This window comes from Peromyscus eremicus, chromosome 19 (genome assembly GCF_949786415.1).
Source record: "Peromyscus eremicus chromosome 19, PerEre_H2_v1, whole genome shotgun sequence".
Lineage (NCBI taxonomy): Eukaryota > Metazoa > Chordata > Mammalia > Rodentia > Cricetidae > Peromyscus > Peromyscus eremicus.
Window position 1 is genome coordinate 46,480,061 of NC_081435.1, and position 17,522 is coordinate 46,497,582.

The 17,522-nt window shown below is 39.9% G+C and overlaps 1 protein-coding gene across 1 annotated transcript in view; it reads left to right on the plus strand.

Annotated features, from left to right (window-relative positions):
* The window catches only part of Slc27a6 (solute carrier family 27 member 6), a 44,733-nt gene that overhangs the window by 14,052 nt on the left and 13,159 nt on the right, over window positions 1-17,522 (plus strand). The window contains exons 2-5 of the mRNA XM_059246027.1: window positions 494-697; window positions 8,912-9,070; window positions 11,693-11,817; window positions 13,617-13,811. Coding sequence (XP_059102010.1) covers window positions 494-697; window positions 8,912-9,070; window positions 11,693-11,817; window positions 13,617-13,811 — 683 coding nt within the window. The remainder of the gene's footprint in view (window positions 1-493; window positions 698-8,911; window positions 9,071-11,692; window positions 11,818-13,616; window positions 13,812-17,522) is intronic.

Consider the following 17,522-nt stretch of genomic DNA (forward strand, 5'->3'; position numbering starts at 1 on the left):
CAAAATACCTACAAAGACAAGATCTAGCCCCTTACAGGGGCAGAAATTACTACCACCCCATAGTCCCTCTCTTCAAGAATGACTTGGCCTGGCCACAAAGGAAGCTGGGAAGTGTGGTCTTTTAGCAGGAAGCTATCAAAATCATCAACATTTAATGTGAACCTGCTTTGTGTTGTTCAGTCAGATGGTGACAGAATTGTTGTTTCAGGTTGAAATAGACACGGGGCTTGGAACGGTGGCTCATGCTTATAATCCCTGGATTTTGCAAACTGAGGTGGGAAAGTGCAAATTCAAGGACAGACTAGGGGTATTTAGGGTGACATGCCACAAAACGAAGTATTTCCCAAACCAAACATAAACATAAAATACCCTTGTCAATCAGAAAGAGAGGAGACTTTGCTTTCATTTTATCTCTGTTCTAACACGTGAAAGAAACCCAACATGAAATTTGAGATTTGAGGTTTTTACCTATTTCTATTCTTTTGTTTTTCAGATTTACTTGGAAGCATAGAAGAAATCCTTCCCAGCCTCCCCAAACACATCACTGTTTGGGGAATGAAGGACTCTGTTCCACAAGGTGTAGTTTCACTCCAAGAAAAGCTGAGCCTGGCCTCCGATGAGCCAGTGCCAACAAGCCATCACGTCACCTCAAGCCTCAAGTCTACCTGCCTCTATATTTTTACCTCTGGAACAACAGGTATGTTCTCTCTGTCTCTGTCTCTGTCTCTGTCTCTCTCTCTCTTTGTGTGTGTGTGTGTGTGTGTGTGTGTGTGTGTGTGTGCCTTTGTGTCACCAATGCTGGTGTTGCAGGCACTGAACAGACATGCACATACAAATATTAAAAATAATAAAATCTTAGGTCTGATGTATAAAGTCTCAAACTTAGGACAAATGGTTAACTAAGGTGTCTATTGAACATATCAAAGTGGACCTGAGCCGGGCAGTGGTGGTGGCGCACGCCTTTAATCCCAGCACTCAGAGGCAGAGCCAGGCGGATCTCTGTGAGTTCGAGGCCAGCCTGGGCTACCAAGTGAGTTCCAGGAAAGGCGCAAAACTACACAGAGAAACCCTGTCTCGAAAACAAACAAACAAACAAACAAAAAACCAAAACCAAAGTGGACCTGGCTGCCAGGTTCTCCCAACAGCTCTCAGTTTCCACCTGCTATGGGGTGTGCCTGGAACACCTTGCCCTCTACACTCTCCAGCCATTTTGGTTCCCCACCCTTTTCTACATTTGCCCTCTTAGCTGCGGCAGCTTGTTCCCCTCCCTCCCCTTCTCTTCCCGCCCCCCTTCCGACATGGCCAAGCTTTGCCTGGTCATGTCCACTTTGGGATCTCCCAGATGCTCCGGTCCCTACCTACGCTCTCCCTTTGATCTATAATAAACTTGCTTCTCCATCATGCCTAGGAGCACTCATGTCCCTTTCCTCTTTAGTTCTCTTTTTTTTTTTTCATTCATCTTCTGTGTTTATAAACCTGGTAATGGACTCCAAAGCAGTTCTCTCTATTCTTGACTTGTGGTGCAGGTGGCAGGTCTCCTAACTTGCCCAGAATAACCGGGTCTTATGACTCACTGAAAGTCTCCAAGACTTGATGAATCCAGAGAAAGAAACAATACGGGCTCATGGAACTCAGCTCTCTTTAGTGGGAGGAAAGGTTAAATGGTGATAACCAGAAGAAAATAATAAAACGACTTGAGGATTCACAGGAATTCTCTGACTTTTAGGAGGAAGCACCGAGCTGTGAACGACAGGCCAAAGACGCTCTGTGATCAGTTTGATGGTTGGGATTTTGTTTCCAAGTTTCAATGTTGCTATTACCTATGTGTGTGCCATGTTGTAAGCAAAATTCCTATTACACAATAACTTCAAAAAAAAACTTACCAGCCAATCGCTTGGTGCATCTTATCTCTTTTAGTCCTTTAGAAAGCAACAAACTGTATTTGAAAATATGGTTAGAATAAATAAACTCAAAAACGCAAGGATGTATCAGTTTGTCAGCATAAATTTAGTTGGACACTGGGATTTGAAAGAGAATGACTTTTGGAAGGAGTTTTCTTAATATCCAGCAGAAGGTGCTCAGCCAGTTGGTCTTGGTGGTTGTGTTCTTTTGACAAGTCAGGGGTGACTTCAAGGCAGTCTCTAAATGTCTACTCCAATGAGAACAGACTGGAGTGGATTCTAACAGACATTTATTTCCTCTCCAAGGTCAAAGCTGAGGCATTTTGTGCTGTTGCACAGCTGGCTGAGAGAGAAAGCACCACTAATTTTACGTTTTATATTTATTATGCTACAGTTCTATAGCACAGAATTGGGGGAAAGTTTTAGATATGTGAGAGAGAAGCTCCAGATTTATTGTTTAATTCTGCTTCAAAGGCAGAAAGTATGTGCAGTCCTTTAAAAAAATGCTTCTCTGTGTCTAGAGAAAACAGGTAACTTAGCATACCCTTAGCACCCATGCACAAACATTGTCTCCTGATTATTCTTAGTTGATCTGCACCCCACCCCTCCACACACTCCTTTATGTTGTGGGCACTTCCTCTTCCTATCACACTAAGACCCACTAAATGCTGCATGATCAGTGTCATAACAGTGGACACTTTCTAACCGAGCTGTGTAGGACCCAGATAATGGTTTGTTTTCTTTGTTCAGGTCAAACTCCTCTTAATCTGGAATTAATTGTTCTTCTGGTTTGGTTGCTTGATTGCAGAGTTTGCTGGCCACCCAAAACTGCTCTGTAGTTAGTGTTGTAGTTTCCAACTTTTGGTGGGGTTTTTTGTTGTTGTTGTTTTGTTTTGTTTTGTTTTTCATAATTTTAGTCTTGTAGGACCTCTCTGATTGTCGGGAAGCCAAGATGGGCAGCTGCAAGGGTCTGGTGGTTGGAGGGAGGGTTGCTCGTGTGTGGCAGGTGAGACATGATTAAGGATGAGAACAAAAGACAGCAAAGAGAAGGAATGGATGGCATAAAGGTCTAGAGAGTTAGGGATGCCAGTGGGAGGTCAAGCAGCAGGCAGGAACTCTACCTGAAGCGCTGTGTGGGAGAGGGGATGAAAGCTTATTGAAGCCCAGGGGCACTATTCCTTAGATTACACTATAGGGGTCATGCATGGATTAGAACGAAGAAAACACTCATGAAGAGGGGATTTTACATGGCCCTGGTGTTGCTCATTAGGTATATCATGGTCAAAACCTGTAGGTTGTGAGGATATGGTGAATGACATGAGGGGCTTGTTACTGTAGCACAGTCTTGTGGTGATAGTTCTCAGAAACTGAAAGAGATAACTGGGTTTCCAACAACATGGATCCTGAGATAACAATTATATTGAACTAATTTGAGATGCCACCTCTTCCTCAACCAAGAAACATAGCTGTAGATAGTGAAGGAATCCCATGCATTCCTTCAAGTCAATTTTTGGACACCCTTGTTCCACCCTTCTCCTTCAGTCCTGTCCAGCAGCTGTGTTGTCCTGTATTTGTTTTTCACTTGGGAATGCCTTCAACATTTTCTTTTCTTGGTCCCCTACTCAGTAGAGCTTCAGCTATTTCACTCTTTACTCTCTCTGCCCTGTTCTCTGCAGCATCTTGATAAGGGACACATGGAAAGGAACACTTTTACAAATTCTTATGTATCCCCAAACATCTCTTTTTCTATCCTTACAGATGGAAGACTGCTTGTAGAATTGTATGTTTGAAATTCTTTTTGTTCAGGATTTTGACTTTGGATTTCCTGTGTCCGTGATGAGAAGTCTTTGTGCTTCTTACCCTTGAATCTCCAGTACTTCACAGCATTCTGATGACACACACTGGGGACTGGTCTTCTTTGGTCATTTTCTGGGGAGCTAATAGCTATTCTCAGTCTAGAAATTAATGTCTTACAGTTCTATGTGGTTTTGAAATTAAAAACTACCCCTTTCCTCTTTGATTGTTTCTTCCTGTCACTGCAGGTGCCTTGTTCATTCATTCATCATGGGAGCCTTTCCATTTTTAAAGACTGAGCCTCTTAAATCAAGTTATTAATTTCCTATTTTTCTATTTTCCTTCTCTAAGTTTTTTATTTAATTTTTGAGAGATTTATTTCTCCATCCTGTGTTCTTTGGCTATTCTTCTGTTAGAAACTTATTAATGTACTCTTGATAATTTATTGTCTCATGTTGTAGAATATTATTTTAAGGTCTATTACTTTTGTTCATGTTGGATTTGCTTTACTCTCTGAAGCTGTGTTACTGTACCTGTGTAAAACACATGATGGTCTAATATAGAACTGAATGGCCAACAGTGAGGCAGGAGAAAGGATAGGCCTGGCTGGCAGGCAGCAAGAATATATAGAAGGAGAAATCTGGGAGAGAAAAGAAGTAGCCAGAGAAGGAGGAGGACATCAGGGGCAAGATACCCAGCTACACAGCAAGCCATGGAGTAAGAGTAAGATTTACAGAAGTAAGAGGATGAGAAAAGCCCAGAGGCAAAAGGTAGACAGGATGGATAAGTTAAGAAAAGCTGGCTAGAAATATGCCAAGCTAAGGCCAGGCATTTATAATTAAGTATAAGACTCCATATGTAATTTATTTGGGAGCTGGGTGGCAGGCCCCCCAAAAGAGCAAAAGCAACCAACAATAGTCTCAAATCTTTCAAATGTCTTTACTTTGTCTGTTTTTCCCATCTTTTTTTTTTAATGTTGTGGTTTGTATTGCTCTCTTTTATGTTAGAGAATTTCCTTAAATGTTAGGTTTCTTTTGACTGCCAGTTCATCCTTAAAAGTTTAGGTAATAAAACCCAAAGCAAATTACCCCATGAGTGGAAGGTCAGCATGCCTGAGTGGCTGAGTGGGATTTATTTACTAGTTGGTTTCATGGCCTAGGCTTGTGTGTGTGTGTGTGTGTGTGTGTGTGTGTGTGTGTGTGTGTGTTTTATCTTGCTCTTGTGTATGTGTGGAGCAGGGTACTCTTAACTCCATTTTGACCGTGTGTGTGTGTGTGTGTGTGTGTGTGTGTGTGTGTGTGTGTGTATGTGGAGTGGAGTATCCTTGACTGCTTGTCTCTATCAGCGAGCTATTCAGATGTCTCAGAAAAGAATCTCCAAAAGAAAACTAGCAAGCATTAAAGGGGGCGTAGTGAGTTAGGAATGTTTGCACACTTCCTCTTATCTCCTTGTTTTAGTCTCTATTTTTGGGGGGTGGGGTGGGAGAACCCTCAGCTGTCTACAGAGTTGACAGGGTAGCTCATGACTAGAATTGTTTTACAAACAGAACGTCCCACACAGCAGCCTATTTATGGTCACACCTTTATTTTCTACTCCCTATTCATGAGCCTTTCTGGGTTCTGAGGAGACAAACTGTAAGCATTGCAGCTTGGATGGAAAGGTTTTCCAGCAGCTGGAAGCCAAGGAATACCACTCAGTCACACCACACAACAAACCTCACACAATAAAATTTATTGAGAGAGAAAAAAAAAAAAACAGGAGGGTTGCTGCCTCTGCTCAAGGAAGAAACAGCAGCAAACTGAACAGGGTAGAGGATTTATAAAGAGCTTCTTGGGAAACAGGTGGAACTTTTCAGGGTGGAGCTTTCTAGGATGGAGATTGGTGGGATTTCATGTCCAGAGATTAGGCTTTTTGCTCTGTAGGGTGGGGGCAGAGTCCAGCGGGTGGAACCTGGCAATTGGAGGTCCTCGGGGGAGGGGCCTGACCATTCGAGTGGTTTGAGGGACTTACACAAACCAGCTTTCTTTTGGCTTCCCCTTAAATTTAGCTTTATTGGATGGATGCCATGACCCATCTCTCTACCATCTATCTCTTTAATGAAACTCCGTGGCTGTTATCTTCTGTCTGTCTCCTTTGTCCGTAGAGTCTACTAATGTGTTCAATCTAGTCCTGCCATTACTAGATGGACTTGAAGAAGTGGCATCAGGAATCTCTAACAAGGCCACCTCGGCCTGACTAGGGCAGCAATGTATTCAAACATTGCTATAAGTTTCAGGAGGAAACCAAGACTCAGTTTGTGTCTGGAGCCAGTTGCTGTTACCATATAGAGAGTTCCATGTTTACACACTTCTTTACGAATCCCTCCTCATTTTGTCCGATATCATAACCAAACTTCACAGTTAGTTCCCAAACTGTACTTGCCTTGAAACTGGCTTTCTCTTGGCATGCTCTAGCATTTCCCACCTTTTTCCTAGTTTTACAGTCATCAGACAGATCCCAACTCCTCACTTCCTTCCTGGGCCCTACATTAATGGTCTTTTCAACTCAGACTACATTGGAAGAGTTCCAGTGTCAGGATTCAGAAAAGCTTAAAAGTGTCAAAAACTGTGGAGCCCACCTAAGGGAACCTCAAGAAAAAGTTCACCAAGAAAGATACAAACAAGGTCTCTATGACTATATTAGTTTGAGAAATACCATTGAAGTTTGTTCCAAAGTTTCTATGCTCCTTGAATCTTAAGCTCTTCGATGTGTTAACATGTTAACACATTATGCTTATTAAAAGCAGGAATCAGGCTTGATTTTTTTCTTCTGCTTGTTTTCTTCTTTCAAAGCCAAACCTCATCAACTTTTGATTTTTTTTGATACGTTCCTATCTCTTGTCTTCTTTATCAAATAATTTACTAAGCACCTTCCTTTTTTTTCAGGTAAGTTCTTGAGTTTATTATATACTGAAAAATAACTAAATTGGTAAGGTTAATAGGCTCAAGGAATTCACTAAAATGCCTTGAAAGGTGACAGGAGCATTAGATGTAGTGTTGCTGGTTCTGGACCAGCCTCTCCATGACAAGCATTTAATCAAAGAGCTGGTTTGCTGTGAGTTGCAGGGACACTCCATGGAATGGATAATGCAGTGACTAAGGCCTAAGACTTCTCTGTAGCATAAAAAAAGCAAGAGTATTTGCTCCCCTGGATGAGGAACAGAAAGCTATTCTTTATAACTGTGGCTAGAGCTAGTCTCACTTCACATTTTTATGTGTAGTTTTGAGAGGGAAGTTTGGATTCTCAGTACAAGGTGCAAAAATCCAAGCAATTGGGAGTAGTTTCAAAGAATTCTTTTTAAGAAAGAACATCATTTTAAGATAGTGCTAAATATTATCCCAATTTCTTGTATGAGGTCAAGTCTGAGCTCATTAATAAAACAGAGCACAAAATCTGCCAGGATTTTCAGAGCTGGTACAGAACAAGACAGACTTGAGACTTCCTGGAGGGCATTTGAAGTCTCCATGGACGGTGACCCTTCTTTTGACGTCTCCTGTGGTCCCTCAGGCCTGCGTCCAGCCAACCCCCTGTGTGGCCTCATCCCCTTAGTATTTTGCAATGGCAACAAGTTTATTAATGGTATAGATGGGTTAGTTTTGTGGCTCTGGGGATTGAATTCAAGGCTGCATGCTCTAAGGAGCATCAAATGCTGACTGAGCAAACCCTTTACCACGGAGCCACACTCCAAGCCACAATGAGATAGATTCAGAATGGAGACCTGTGCAGGAAATTGTTTGAAGAACTAAGATCTTTTAAACTCAGAGAAGAATTGGATATGACCAAATCTAATTAATTAACTGAAGTGATGATATTTATTAACAGGAAGACAAGCTGTGTTCCATGATATAGGTCATATAACTTAAAAGACATGAAAGTGCTAATGTTCAACCATGATCATACAATGTTTTAAAAAAAGGTCTTTTTGAAAGGCTGGATTTCTTACACTGACATTATAATTTTCTAAACAATAGAAAATTCCAAAACAAAAAGGAAAATACCTATAAAGCCAGTACCAAGGCACTATGCAAAATGCAAACATTATATATATATATATATATATATATATATATATCTTACATATATAAGATATGTAAGATATATATATCTTACAACTGTATATTTTCATAAGAAAACAATTATGTGGAAAAGAAGGACAGACAGGGAATAAGACTGGCTCATGAAATGCATGGAATCATTCCAACATATTTCATGAACCTTGCATTTTTAAAGGATCATATGACAAGACATGTTTAAACATAATGAAGTGAATGGTCCACCGTGAGAGTCCTATTTGGAGGAATTGTTCTCTGGAAAACTACTTTACATATAATTCAGATTTCTATTATGCTTCCTCTCCTTTGGGGGCACATTTTTGCAGATGTTAGCATTTCTTCCATTAGTTTCTAGCAGACACTGTAGTTTGATTTTGTGTAATTTTTACTTCTTTTGCATATATTAAAGACCATATTATTTTTATATTGTATATATTTATATTTATATATAATAAAGATTATATTACAGCAGCAATTCACATTGCAGGTATCCTCCAAATCATCTAGAATAATTTGATATATTTTTGTCTCAATTCTTTGTGTTGTTAGTATCAGGATAACCTTTCTTTCATAGATCTATATGTAGTGGAACATATACACACACACATATACATACACACACACACACACACACACACACACACACACATAACAGTGATCATGACCCTGCATAACAGATTCAAGTTACTCTGGAATCCATGTTCTGCCATTGAAGGGGTTTCATGGACTTCTGTAGCCACAGAACAAGAAAAATTATAAATCAGTTTATTCAATGAATACATTTTTCAATATGTTTCAGATATTACTTTAAAGCATTTTTAGCTATAGGTTGGTGGAGGCTAGAATCCTGCTAAGCTTAACATGTTTCAAAAGCTTACCCAATGGTCATGAGAAAATTAGCTTACATACAAAGGTAAACATAAATAGCCATTTTCTAAAGGATATAAAGCTATCCAATGGTAATTTTGGTTCTCCACCTACATTTCACCTTTCCATAATTATTATACTGTACTTGGCTACCATCAATTTGCATGATCTTCAAAATGCATGAGAGACCCTTGGAGAACTCAGAGTCCCTCAGAGAACCTGTATGGGTTAATTTTTCCTTCTCTTCTTCTCTTTCAGGTCTACCCAAAGCAGCTGTGATTAGTCACTTGCAGGTGTTGAAGGGATCTCTCGGGCTGTGGGCTTTTGGCTGCACAGCTGACGATATTATTTATTTAACCCTCCCTCTGTACCATAGTTCAGGGGCTCTCCTTGGAATTGGTGGCTGTATTGAGTTGGGTAAGTTTTTTTTTTTCTTTTTGATAAGTCATCAAAATGTTTAATCAGAGCTTACATTCATCAAAACTTAGAAGTATTCATAGAGTTCTGAGGAACTGCGTGCATATCTCACAATTATAATGTAGTATCTGTAGCAAGGACACATTTTCACAACATAGCACATTCCTAAACTACAAAGTCAAAATCTTGGGCATTTGCTCATGTGATTTTGGGCATTTATAGATTCCTTTTTGTTTGTGGTTGCTCATTCTCTAGGAGACTAGCCCCAGGATCCCCAGGCAGTCAGTCACAGGGAGTAAATGTGTCAGCTGCATAACTGTTTAGCCCCAAACCACAAGGCTTACTTCAGCAGCATTCTGATGAGCAAAACAAGCTTAGCCAAGCATCTAGTTATAAACGGTGGGAAAATAGACTCCATCTCTTTCAGCAAGAAGAACAAGTTTGTATTTCACAGATAAGTGAGGGGGAGGACTTGTTAAGGCCAGTTTCTTTTGTCCCCAACAATCTGTTCAAACACCCAAGAACTATGTGATAGAGCGTATGATTCAGATAGAGTTTATGGAATCCATTTGTAGACAGGCAAGATGATGTTTCATTTACTAGTTCTGAAATAATAGAGCCCATTCATTACTGCTTGTGTATGCTTGACATACGATTGTAGCTTATACTGACTGTGAAATAAGGAAATAAGTATCAGTCATTAAAATTATCTGTAAGAATCTGTACGGAGATACACATTCCTGTCAAAACTGGATTCACAGAACATAGTCACTTTTCCACAGACACAGCAAGGTGATCATTCATACATACATGTAAAGGTCACCTTTGTGGGAACTGAAGAAACTGGGTGTTGGACCAGAGCACCTGATTTTCATAACACAAAAAGGAAGGGCATGCTGAACAAGCCACAAGGGAAGGAGCCATCTCCATGTTCCCCTTAAGTTACTTTAAGCAACTTATTAGAAGGAAGGAGAAAAGAGAGAGAAGACAGAGAGGCAGAGAGAGAGAGAGAGACACATACAGAGAGAGAGAGAGAGAGAGAGAGAGAGAGAGAGAGAGAGAGAGAGAGAGAGAGAGATCCTTTGTGGAAGAGGTATTTGACCTAGGTCTGTTCCTGAAGTCTAGTACCAGACCCTCCATGGTGGAATCTGCTGCCAGCCAGAGCCCCAGGGACCCCACTGCCACACCAATACTCTTATGCACTAAGCTGTGCAAATGCCTTAGGCTGGTTTACTAACTGCCCCTAGCACTACTTATTGGAGAACCAGGGACAGATTTTGGAGCAAGAGTCCACCGACTGTGAGGGTGCATGTATTAGATTTCAGAGCCAATAAAACATGGGGTAGTCATATGACCAAATGATTTTACTCATGGATACATGTCCAAGGGAACAGAAAACATGCAGTCACACTTGGTCATAAGTGTGCCTGTTGATGGACAAAACAGAAGCAAGCCAATTGCATATTAATGATGAATTACAAATAAAATATTACATATCAACAGATATATTCAAACATAAAGAGGATAAAGTATTGATACATGTTACAAGATAAACAAACCCAAATCACTTTTTTTTTTTTTTTTTTTGGTTTTTTGAGACAGGGTTTCTCTGTGTAGCTTTGCGCCTCTCCTGGAACTCACTCTGTAGACCAGGCTGGCCTCGAACTCACAGAGATCCGCCTGGCTCTGCCTCCCGAGTGCTGGGATTAAAGGCGTGCGCCACCACCACCCGGCCTCCAAATCACATTTTATAGTAAATGAGTCACACACAATATGTCACAATAGTCCATAACAAACAACTTTTAAGGTAGATGTACACAAATGATTACTAAGGGTAAGGGGTCTTGGAAATTGGAATGACTACTAAGGTGATAAAGTTCGTTTGGGGTAATAAAAACAAATGTCCTGGAATTAGGTGATGACAGTGATGGCACCCTTGTGACTTTATGAAAACCCATTGGCTTGTAAGCATTAAATTGTAAATTATTTGGTACATGAATTATCCTAGTAATTATCCTAGTAAAAATAGGATACCATGTTAAAATATGTCATTAAAACTAGATACTATATCCATTGATGAACCTTTGCTGGTGGAATTTTAGCATAGCTTCTTAAATCTTGACTTCAGGGTATGATAAATCTGCTTTAACATCTTCAGAACAAAATGCCCATTTTTGTGCAAGGATAAAATGAGTCAATATCATTCATCTCTGAGAAGGATGGATGGCTCTCCCAGTGCTTGTAGTAGTACACATATACTTCCACCAACACTTGTGGTAGTATACATAAACTTCCAATGTTTGTGGTAGTCTACAGGTAATTCCATGCTTGTGGTAGTCTACATGTAATTCCAATGCTAATGGTAGTATGTATATAATTCCTACTGATTTTGAAGGTGCTTCCATTCCACAAATTGCAAAAAGCACATTTGCAGGCGAAACTCACAGTTACCACATGACTACACTGAAAGGCTATTGGACTGTAGAGGTAATATTTCCAAATAAACTTGCTACTCATGACTGAGGATGAGGTGTGAAAGCTTTGGAAGTCAGTGGACCTGTTAAGCAGCATTATCATTTGTGTTTCATGGTAGTTAGTGCCTATTTTTACCTCTTCTCATAGGTGCTACATGTGTATTAAAGAAGAAATTCTCTGCAAGCCAATTTTGGAATGATTGCAAGAAGTACAATGTGACTGTGTTTCAGTACATTGGAGAACTCTGCCGTTATCTGTGCAAACAGCCTCAGGTAAGAGAGACCAGTACTGGAGATGCTAAGGATTTCAGATAGAATATGTGCTGGGGAGAGGAGGGGAGGGGAGGGCAATTTTGCTTTCTTTGTTTTCACTCCATAGTCCTTCAGAACATGATCTGTCAATGACACAGAGGTGCTTACAGTATACAAGATAAAATTAATATAAAAGTTCAAGAAAGTGAGGCAGACTACCCAGTAAAGTGTTAATCGTGTGCTTTGTTCTGTAGCAGGACAGGACAGATCTGTGCACTTCAAGTTCAGTCTAATTCAATTTCATTATGAAATTTTATTATAAAATTAGATGCATAGGATGCTAACAGAAAAATAACTCCAAATTTAAAGTAGGCAATGCTTTAAAGCACTGAGCTTTCAAAATGACACCATAATTACACTTTTCTATTTTTCTTTTGAATCAATGATAATATTAGGTATATTTCTGTAAATGTTTTTAGCATTAAAAGGAAACTTAATTTGTATTCATCATCCCAACCCCCAAAGCAGTGGATCTGACAACCTTTTGATCAGTTGCCACTGCATGAGAAATAGGTAAGCGCAGAGATTTGTCAGAGCCTGGCGTGTGTCTCTGTGACTTATTTGCTTTTTCTGTCCCTGTCTTTGTTCCGGTCTCATTTATCTTTTGAAATACCTAAAAAAAAGAAGGAAAAAACTTTCTGACTTCCTAAATACTCTTGACAGCAAAGACATGATTTTTTTCCTTTAATCAAATCAACATCAACCCCTTTCCAGAAATGTAATGGAGCATGCTACCCTTCCTGAGGAGAAACAGTGGAGCCATCGCTCTGAACTACATACACCTCCCGGCCTGAGTTCCCTCACTCAGCATGTCTGCCAAGGATGGTGGACTGGGACATCTCTTCCCTGGTTAAAAAATTAACACTACTACTTCTCCCACTAATTATCTCTAATCCCAATGAGACTAAACAGGGAACCCCAAATAAAACTTTATTAAGAATGTGGGATTGCATACTGCAGGCAAGGGACGTTGAGATCATGATGGGAGGACGTGCAGAGATGACTGGCCACACTAGTGGAAGCCCCATGAACTGTGGACTGGTGGCTGTGGAGCCCCCATGGGACTGGACTAGGCCCTCTGGATACAGAAGATGGTAGTTTGGCTCAAACTGTTTTGGGGGGCACCAAGGCAGGGGGATTGGGATCTGTCCCTGGTCTATGGGCTGGCTTCCGGAATCCGGTGCCTGTGGTGTGACACCTTGCACAGCCTTGGTGCAGTGGGAAGGGGCGTGGACCTGCCTAGGCTCAGTGTGCTGGGCTCTGCTGACTCCCGATGGGAGAGCTAGATTTGGGGGATGCGGGGTTGCAGGGTGGCTTGGGAAAGAGGGCTTGGGGGTGGGAGGAAGGAGGAGGGGGGTTGTGGATAGTACGTGGAGTGAGTAGAAAATTTCTTAATAAAGAAAAATGAAAAAAAAGAATGTGGGATTGCATGGGACAGATGAACACAGAAAAGAATGTGATTCTAAGGAGAGATCAAGCCATTTTATTGAGGCACTTCCAAAAGTTGATATGTACTCATAAGTAATTTATCAGATAACTCAAGAGTTAACTGCTCTTGTCCATAGCTACGGTGTCACAGAATTACAATTAGTGCAGGGTGATTATCCAGCAGAACGCTGTGGTTTTCTTGTGTTTGCGTCTCTTCTGCTATTGCGCATGCCCCGTTTACTTTTAGATCAGTTGCCATATAAATAGCAGTAAAAAAAAAGGGAGAGGCGCAAACTAGAGTTATTTACAAGTGAAATCTTTCCTTCTAACAGACAGAAGGGGAAAAGGACCATCAGGTGCGTTTGGCAGTTGGAAATGGTATGCGAAGTGATGTGTGGAGACAGTTTTTAGACAGATTTGGAAATATTAAAATGTGCGAATTTTATGGTGCCACTGAAGGAAACATATGTTTCATGAACCACACGGGGAAGATTGGATCCGTTGGGAGAACAAACTTCTTTTACAAGGTAAATACAGTGCTTTCTCTAGAGGAAATACGTTGAAGTCTACAAACTCTTGTCTGGAGCTTAAACTTGTACATTGTGAAAATTTTTACCACGTTTTTGAAGCTGAGATCATCTGCAAAGGTAACAGTGGTTGTGAGTGAACTGCGATGCTGTGGGTTCTGTAGACTCCAGTCCTCTGCCGTGAGCTCCCTCAGCCGCATGAGGATAACCATTTACTTCTGTTCAGTTTTCAAGTTTAATGTATAAGAGTAAAGCGCGCCCAAGTCCTGAGCAATTCTTTTTTCATTCTCCTTTAGTGTTTTTCTCCCACCACTCCTTATCTCTTAGCGTTTATACCATATAAGTTATAAAAGCTCCTACTCCACAGCAATAATAATTCTTGCTACAGAGCGAGGTCCAGGACAGGAACCAAAACTACATGGAGAAACCCTGTCTCGAAAAAAACAAAATAAAAAATAAAAATAAAAGTAAATTCAAGGTCTGGAAAGCTACCACAACAGTTAGGAGGTAGAGAACCCCAGCACCCTGTCACACAGCTGCTCACAGCTACCTCTAACTCCAGCTCCGTGAGATCAGATGCCCTCTTCTGGCCCCTTCAGGCTCTGCACACCCAGGACATTCACAAACACATGTACACATACACATAAATACAGATAAAAACACTCTTAAGAAAGGTGAAATTTTTGTTAAAACAACCTCAAAACTTGTGAAGAGAAATTTGTTTAAAAAATACTTTAAGGAGAAATAAATAAAACTGCAATAATGTAGGACATTTGAATAATACAATAAACAAGCTACATTAACTAAGTGATATATGTGGGGCCTGTATCTATTAAATGTATAATACCCTTTCCTCTCGAGCACTTGGGAAACATTAAAAGAAATTACTGGACCACTTAGGAAATTAAATTTTGCATTCATATGAAGACCTCAAGAGTATAATGAAGATGACTTGTGTTTTATGTTGCTGGCTTGAGTTCATTATAGTTTCCTCCTGAGAGACCACTGTACTGTCAGTAATACAAAACATCACATTGACTCCATTTTTTTTTGGAAAAAATACTGATTTTCAATTCATTTTAGTTCAGTTGTTCATAGTATGAATTTTTTTTTTAAAAAGTTGTACCTGATACTGTTTGGATTCTAGTCTGCCTTTTTATCATTTCAGCTACATGCTGTCTGCTTATAGTGCAAGTAATAAAAAAATACAACGATTATTACATAATTAGGCAAGGAGACTTTTAAGTATCTCTCTTAAAACTTGAAACCTTGCCAGGCATGGTGGTGCATGCCTTTAATCCGAGCATTTGGGGGCAGAGGCAGGCAGATCTTTGTGAGTTTGAGGCCAGCCTGATCTACATAGAGAGTTCCATCACAGTCTGGTTCCTGTAGAGAGACCCTCTCTCAAAAACAAACAAACAAAACTGTGAAAGTTTACTATTTAGAGAGGATCAGCTTCCAGTGAGAGAGATAATGTTATGAGTGAAGGCAGAGGTACACAGCAATGTTTCCTTCCTATAACTCCAATATGCTTACAGCTGCAAGCCTTGCTCTTTAAAGAGATGGCATCCAATAAACGTGCCTAATGTAAGCAAAATAGAAGTCTGGAAACAATATATGTGTGAAACAAACTCAAAGTTATGAGCAGCCCTCACCTTTCCGATGCTAATCTGGGGAAATAATTTGTAAAGGCTACATGTGAAATCTCTGTAGGGCAGAAGCCTTGAAACAAAGGAATCTTTAAGTATAGAGAAAGGGCAGCTGATGAAATACAAATCACATCACTTGCTTCAAAGTGACCAAGGAATGCTTACAAAACATTTTCCCCATAAACTCAGGAAAAGATCACAACAGGATTCTCTTAAAAAAAAAAAAAAAGAGCTCAGATAAGAGGAGGTTTCAAGGACAATGCAGATCAGCAAAGGAGTTAGAAACTGAACATGCTCATCTCAAAGAAACAAATGAAGAAAAATGAACATATAATAGAAATGAATATCACATAAGAAGCGTAAAAGCAAAACAGATTGTAAACATTGCTGGTGAGAAGATGAATAAGATTAAAGAGTTGTGTGCACAGGGCTGGTGAGGTGGCTCAGAGGTTAAGAGCACTGGCTGCTCTTCCTGAGGTTTTGAGTTCAATTCCCAGCAATCACATGTTGGCTCACAACCATCTATAATGAGATCTGGTGCCTTCTTCTGGCCTTCAGTCATACATGCAGGAGGAACCTTATATACATAATAAATGAATAAATCTTGAAAAAAATATGCACACAATTAAAAGATAGTTCTTAAATATAGACAGTTCTTGGCATGTGCTTAATTGTTCTTGCAGAAAAGAACTGTTCACAGAGAAAAAATAATTCTCTTAACTATACTAGAAGAAAAGAGCATAATATGTTCCAGGAAATGAAGTATGGTGCAGAATAACAAATAGGTGCATATACATTAGTGAAATGAATGAGCAGAATACAAAGAACTAAGCCAAAAAAAAAAGTATGGGTTGTACAAAGCATAGTTTGGTTGATGATGGGACATGGTGCAGGAATCTCTCAAAAATGCAAACAGAATTTTGCATTTTTGCAAAGTCCAGACAAAAAAATAAATAAATAAATAAATAAATAAAATAAATATCTTCATCCTTCACCTAGGGATTTTAGTAAAGGCTAAATTGTTCTCCCAGTATAAGGGCAACAAAGGAAGTTCCTAAAACTTTTACACATAAATAGAGAATAGCCCAGCAGTAGTGCCACATACCTTTAAACCTAGCACTCAGGAGGCAAAGGCAGGTGGATCTCTGTGAGTTCAAGGCCAGCCTGGGCTATAGAGTGAGTTCCAGGAAAGGTTCCAAAGCTACACAGAGAAACCCTGTCTCAAAAACAAACAAACAAAAGAATAAGATAGATATGTAATAACAATGCTGTACTTCTCTGAAAACAAAATAATACATTGAATGAAAATATCAGGTTAGTCTGAAAATAAAACAAAACTTAGAAGAAGTCACTTTCAATTTAAAAAGTTTGATGGCTAGCATTAATTCCATTTAAATACAGAAGATTAAACAGATCCACATTATGCCTTTAAGTGGAATGGAAACAAAATCTGAGGATATAAAATGTATGTCTTACCAATATATACAGGAGATAACAGAGAATTATAGGTGGTATTGCTTCCATAGCAGTAAATCCAAGGATATACTATGAAGATAAAATGTGGGATTGTTAAAAAGCCTATTTCCTAACATTTTTACAAGCTGTTTAATCATAGTCAATGTAATCTATAATCATCTCTCCACCATGAGCAAAGTTCACCAAATGCAAAGTCAGAGCACATTCACCATAAGACTACCTTCATTTCTGGCGTCGCTTGCAATTCCAGGAGCCTCCAAGATCACCCTTGGGATTGAAGCAAACAAGGAATGAGCTAGCTGGAAGCTGTTACACTCAAGGTTACAGTTTATCACAGCTAAAGGACAGTCTAAATCCAGCCAAGGGAACAGCTCACGGGCAGAACCCAGGAGAGTATCAAGGGCAGGGCTATGTGTCTTCTCTTCTAGAATCAGAACAGCTCTGCAGCCGGATGGCTCTAACCTCCATTTCCTCCTGCTCTAGGGATGCAGCAGCTGTGTGACCCAAAGCCCAGCTACACCATTGTTGGCATGGCTTAGAGACCCCATTTTAAAATCCCCTTGCTATTATCTAGCTGGCCTAAACA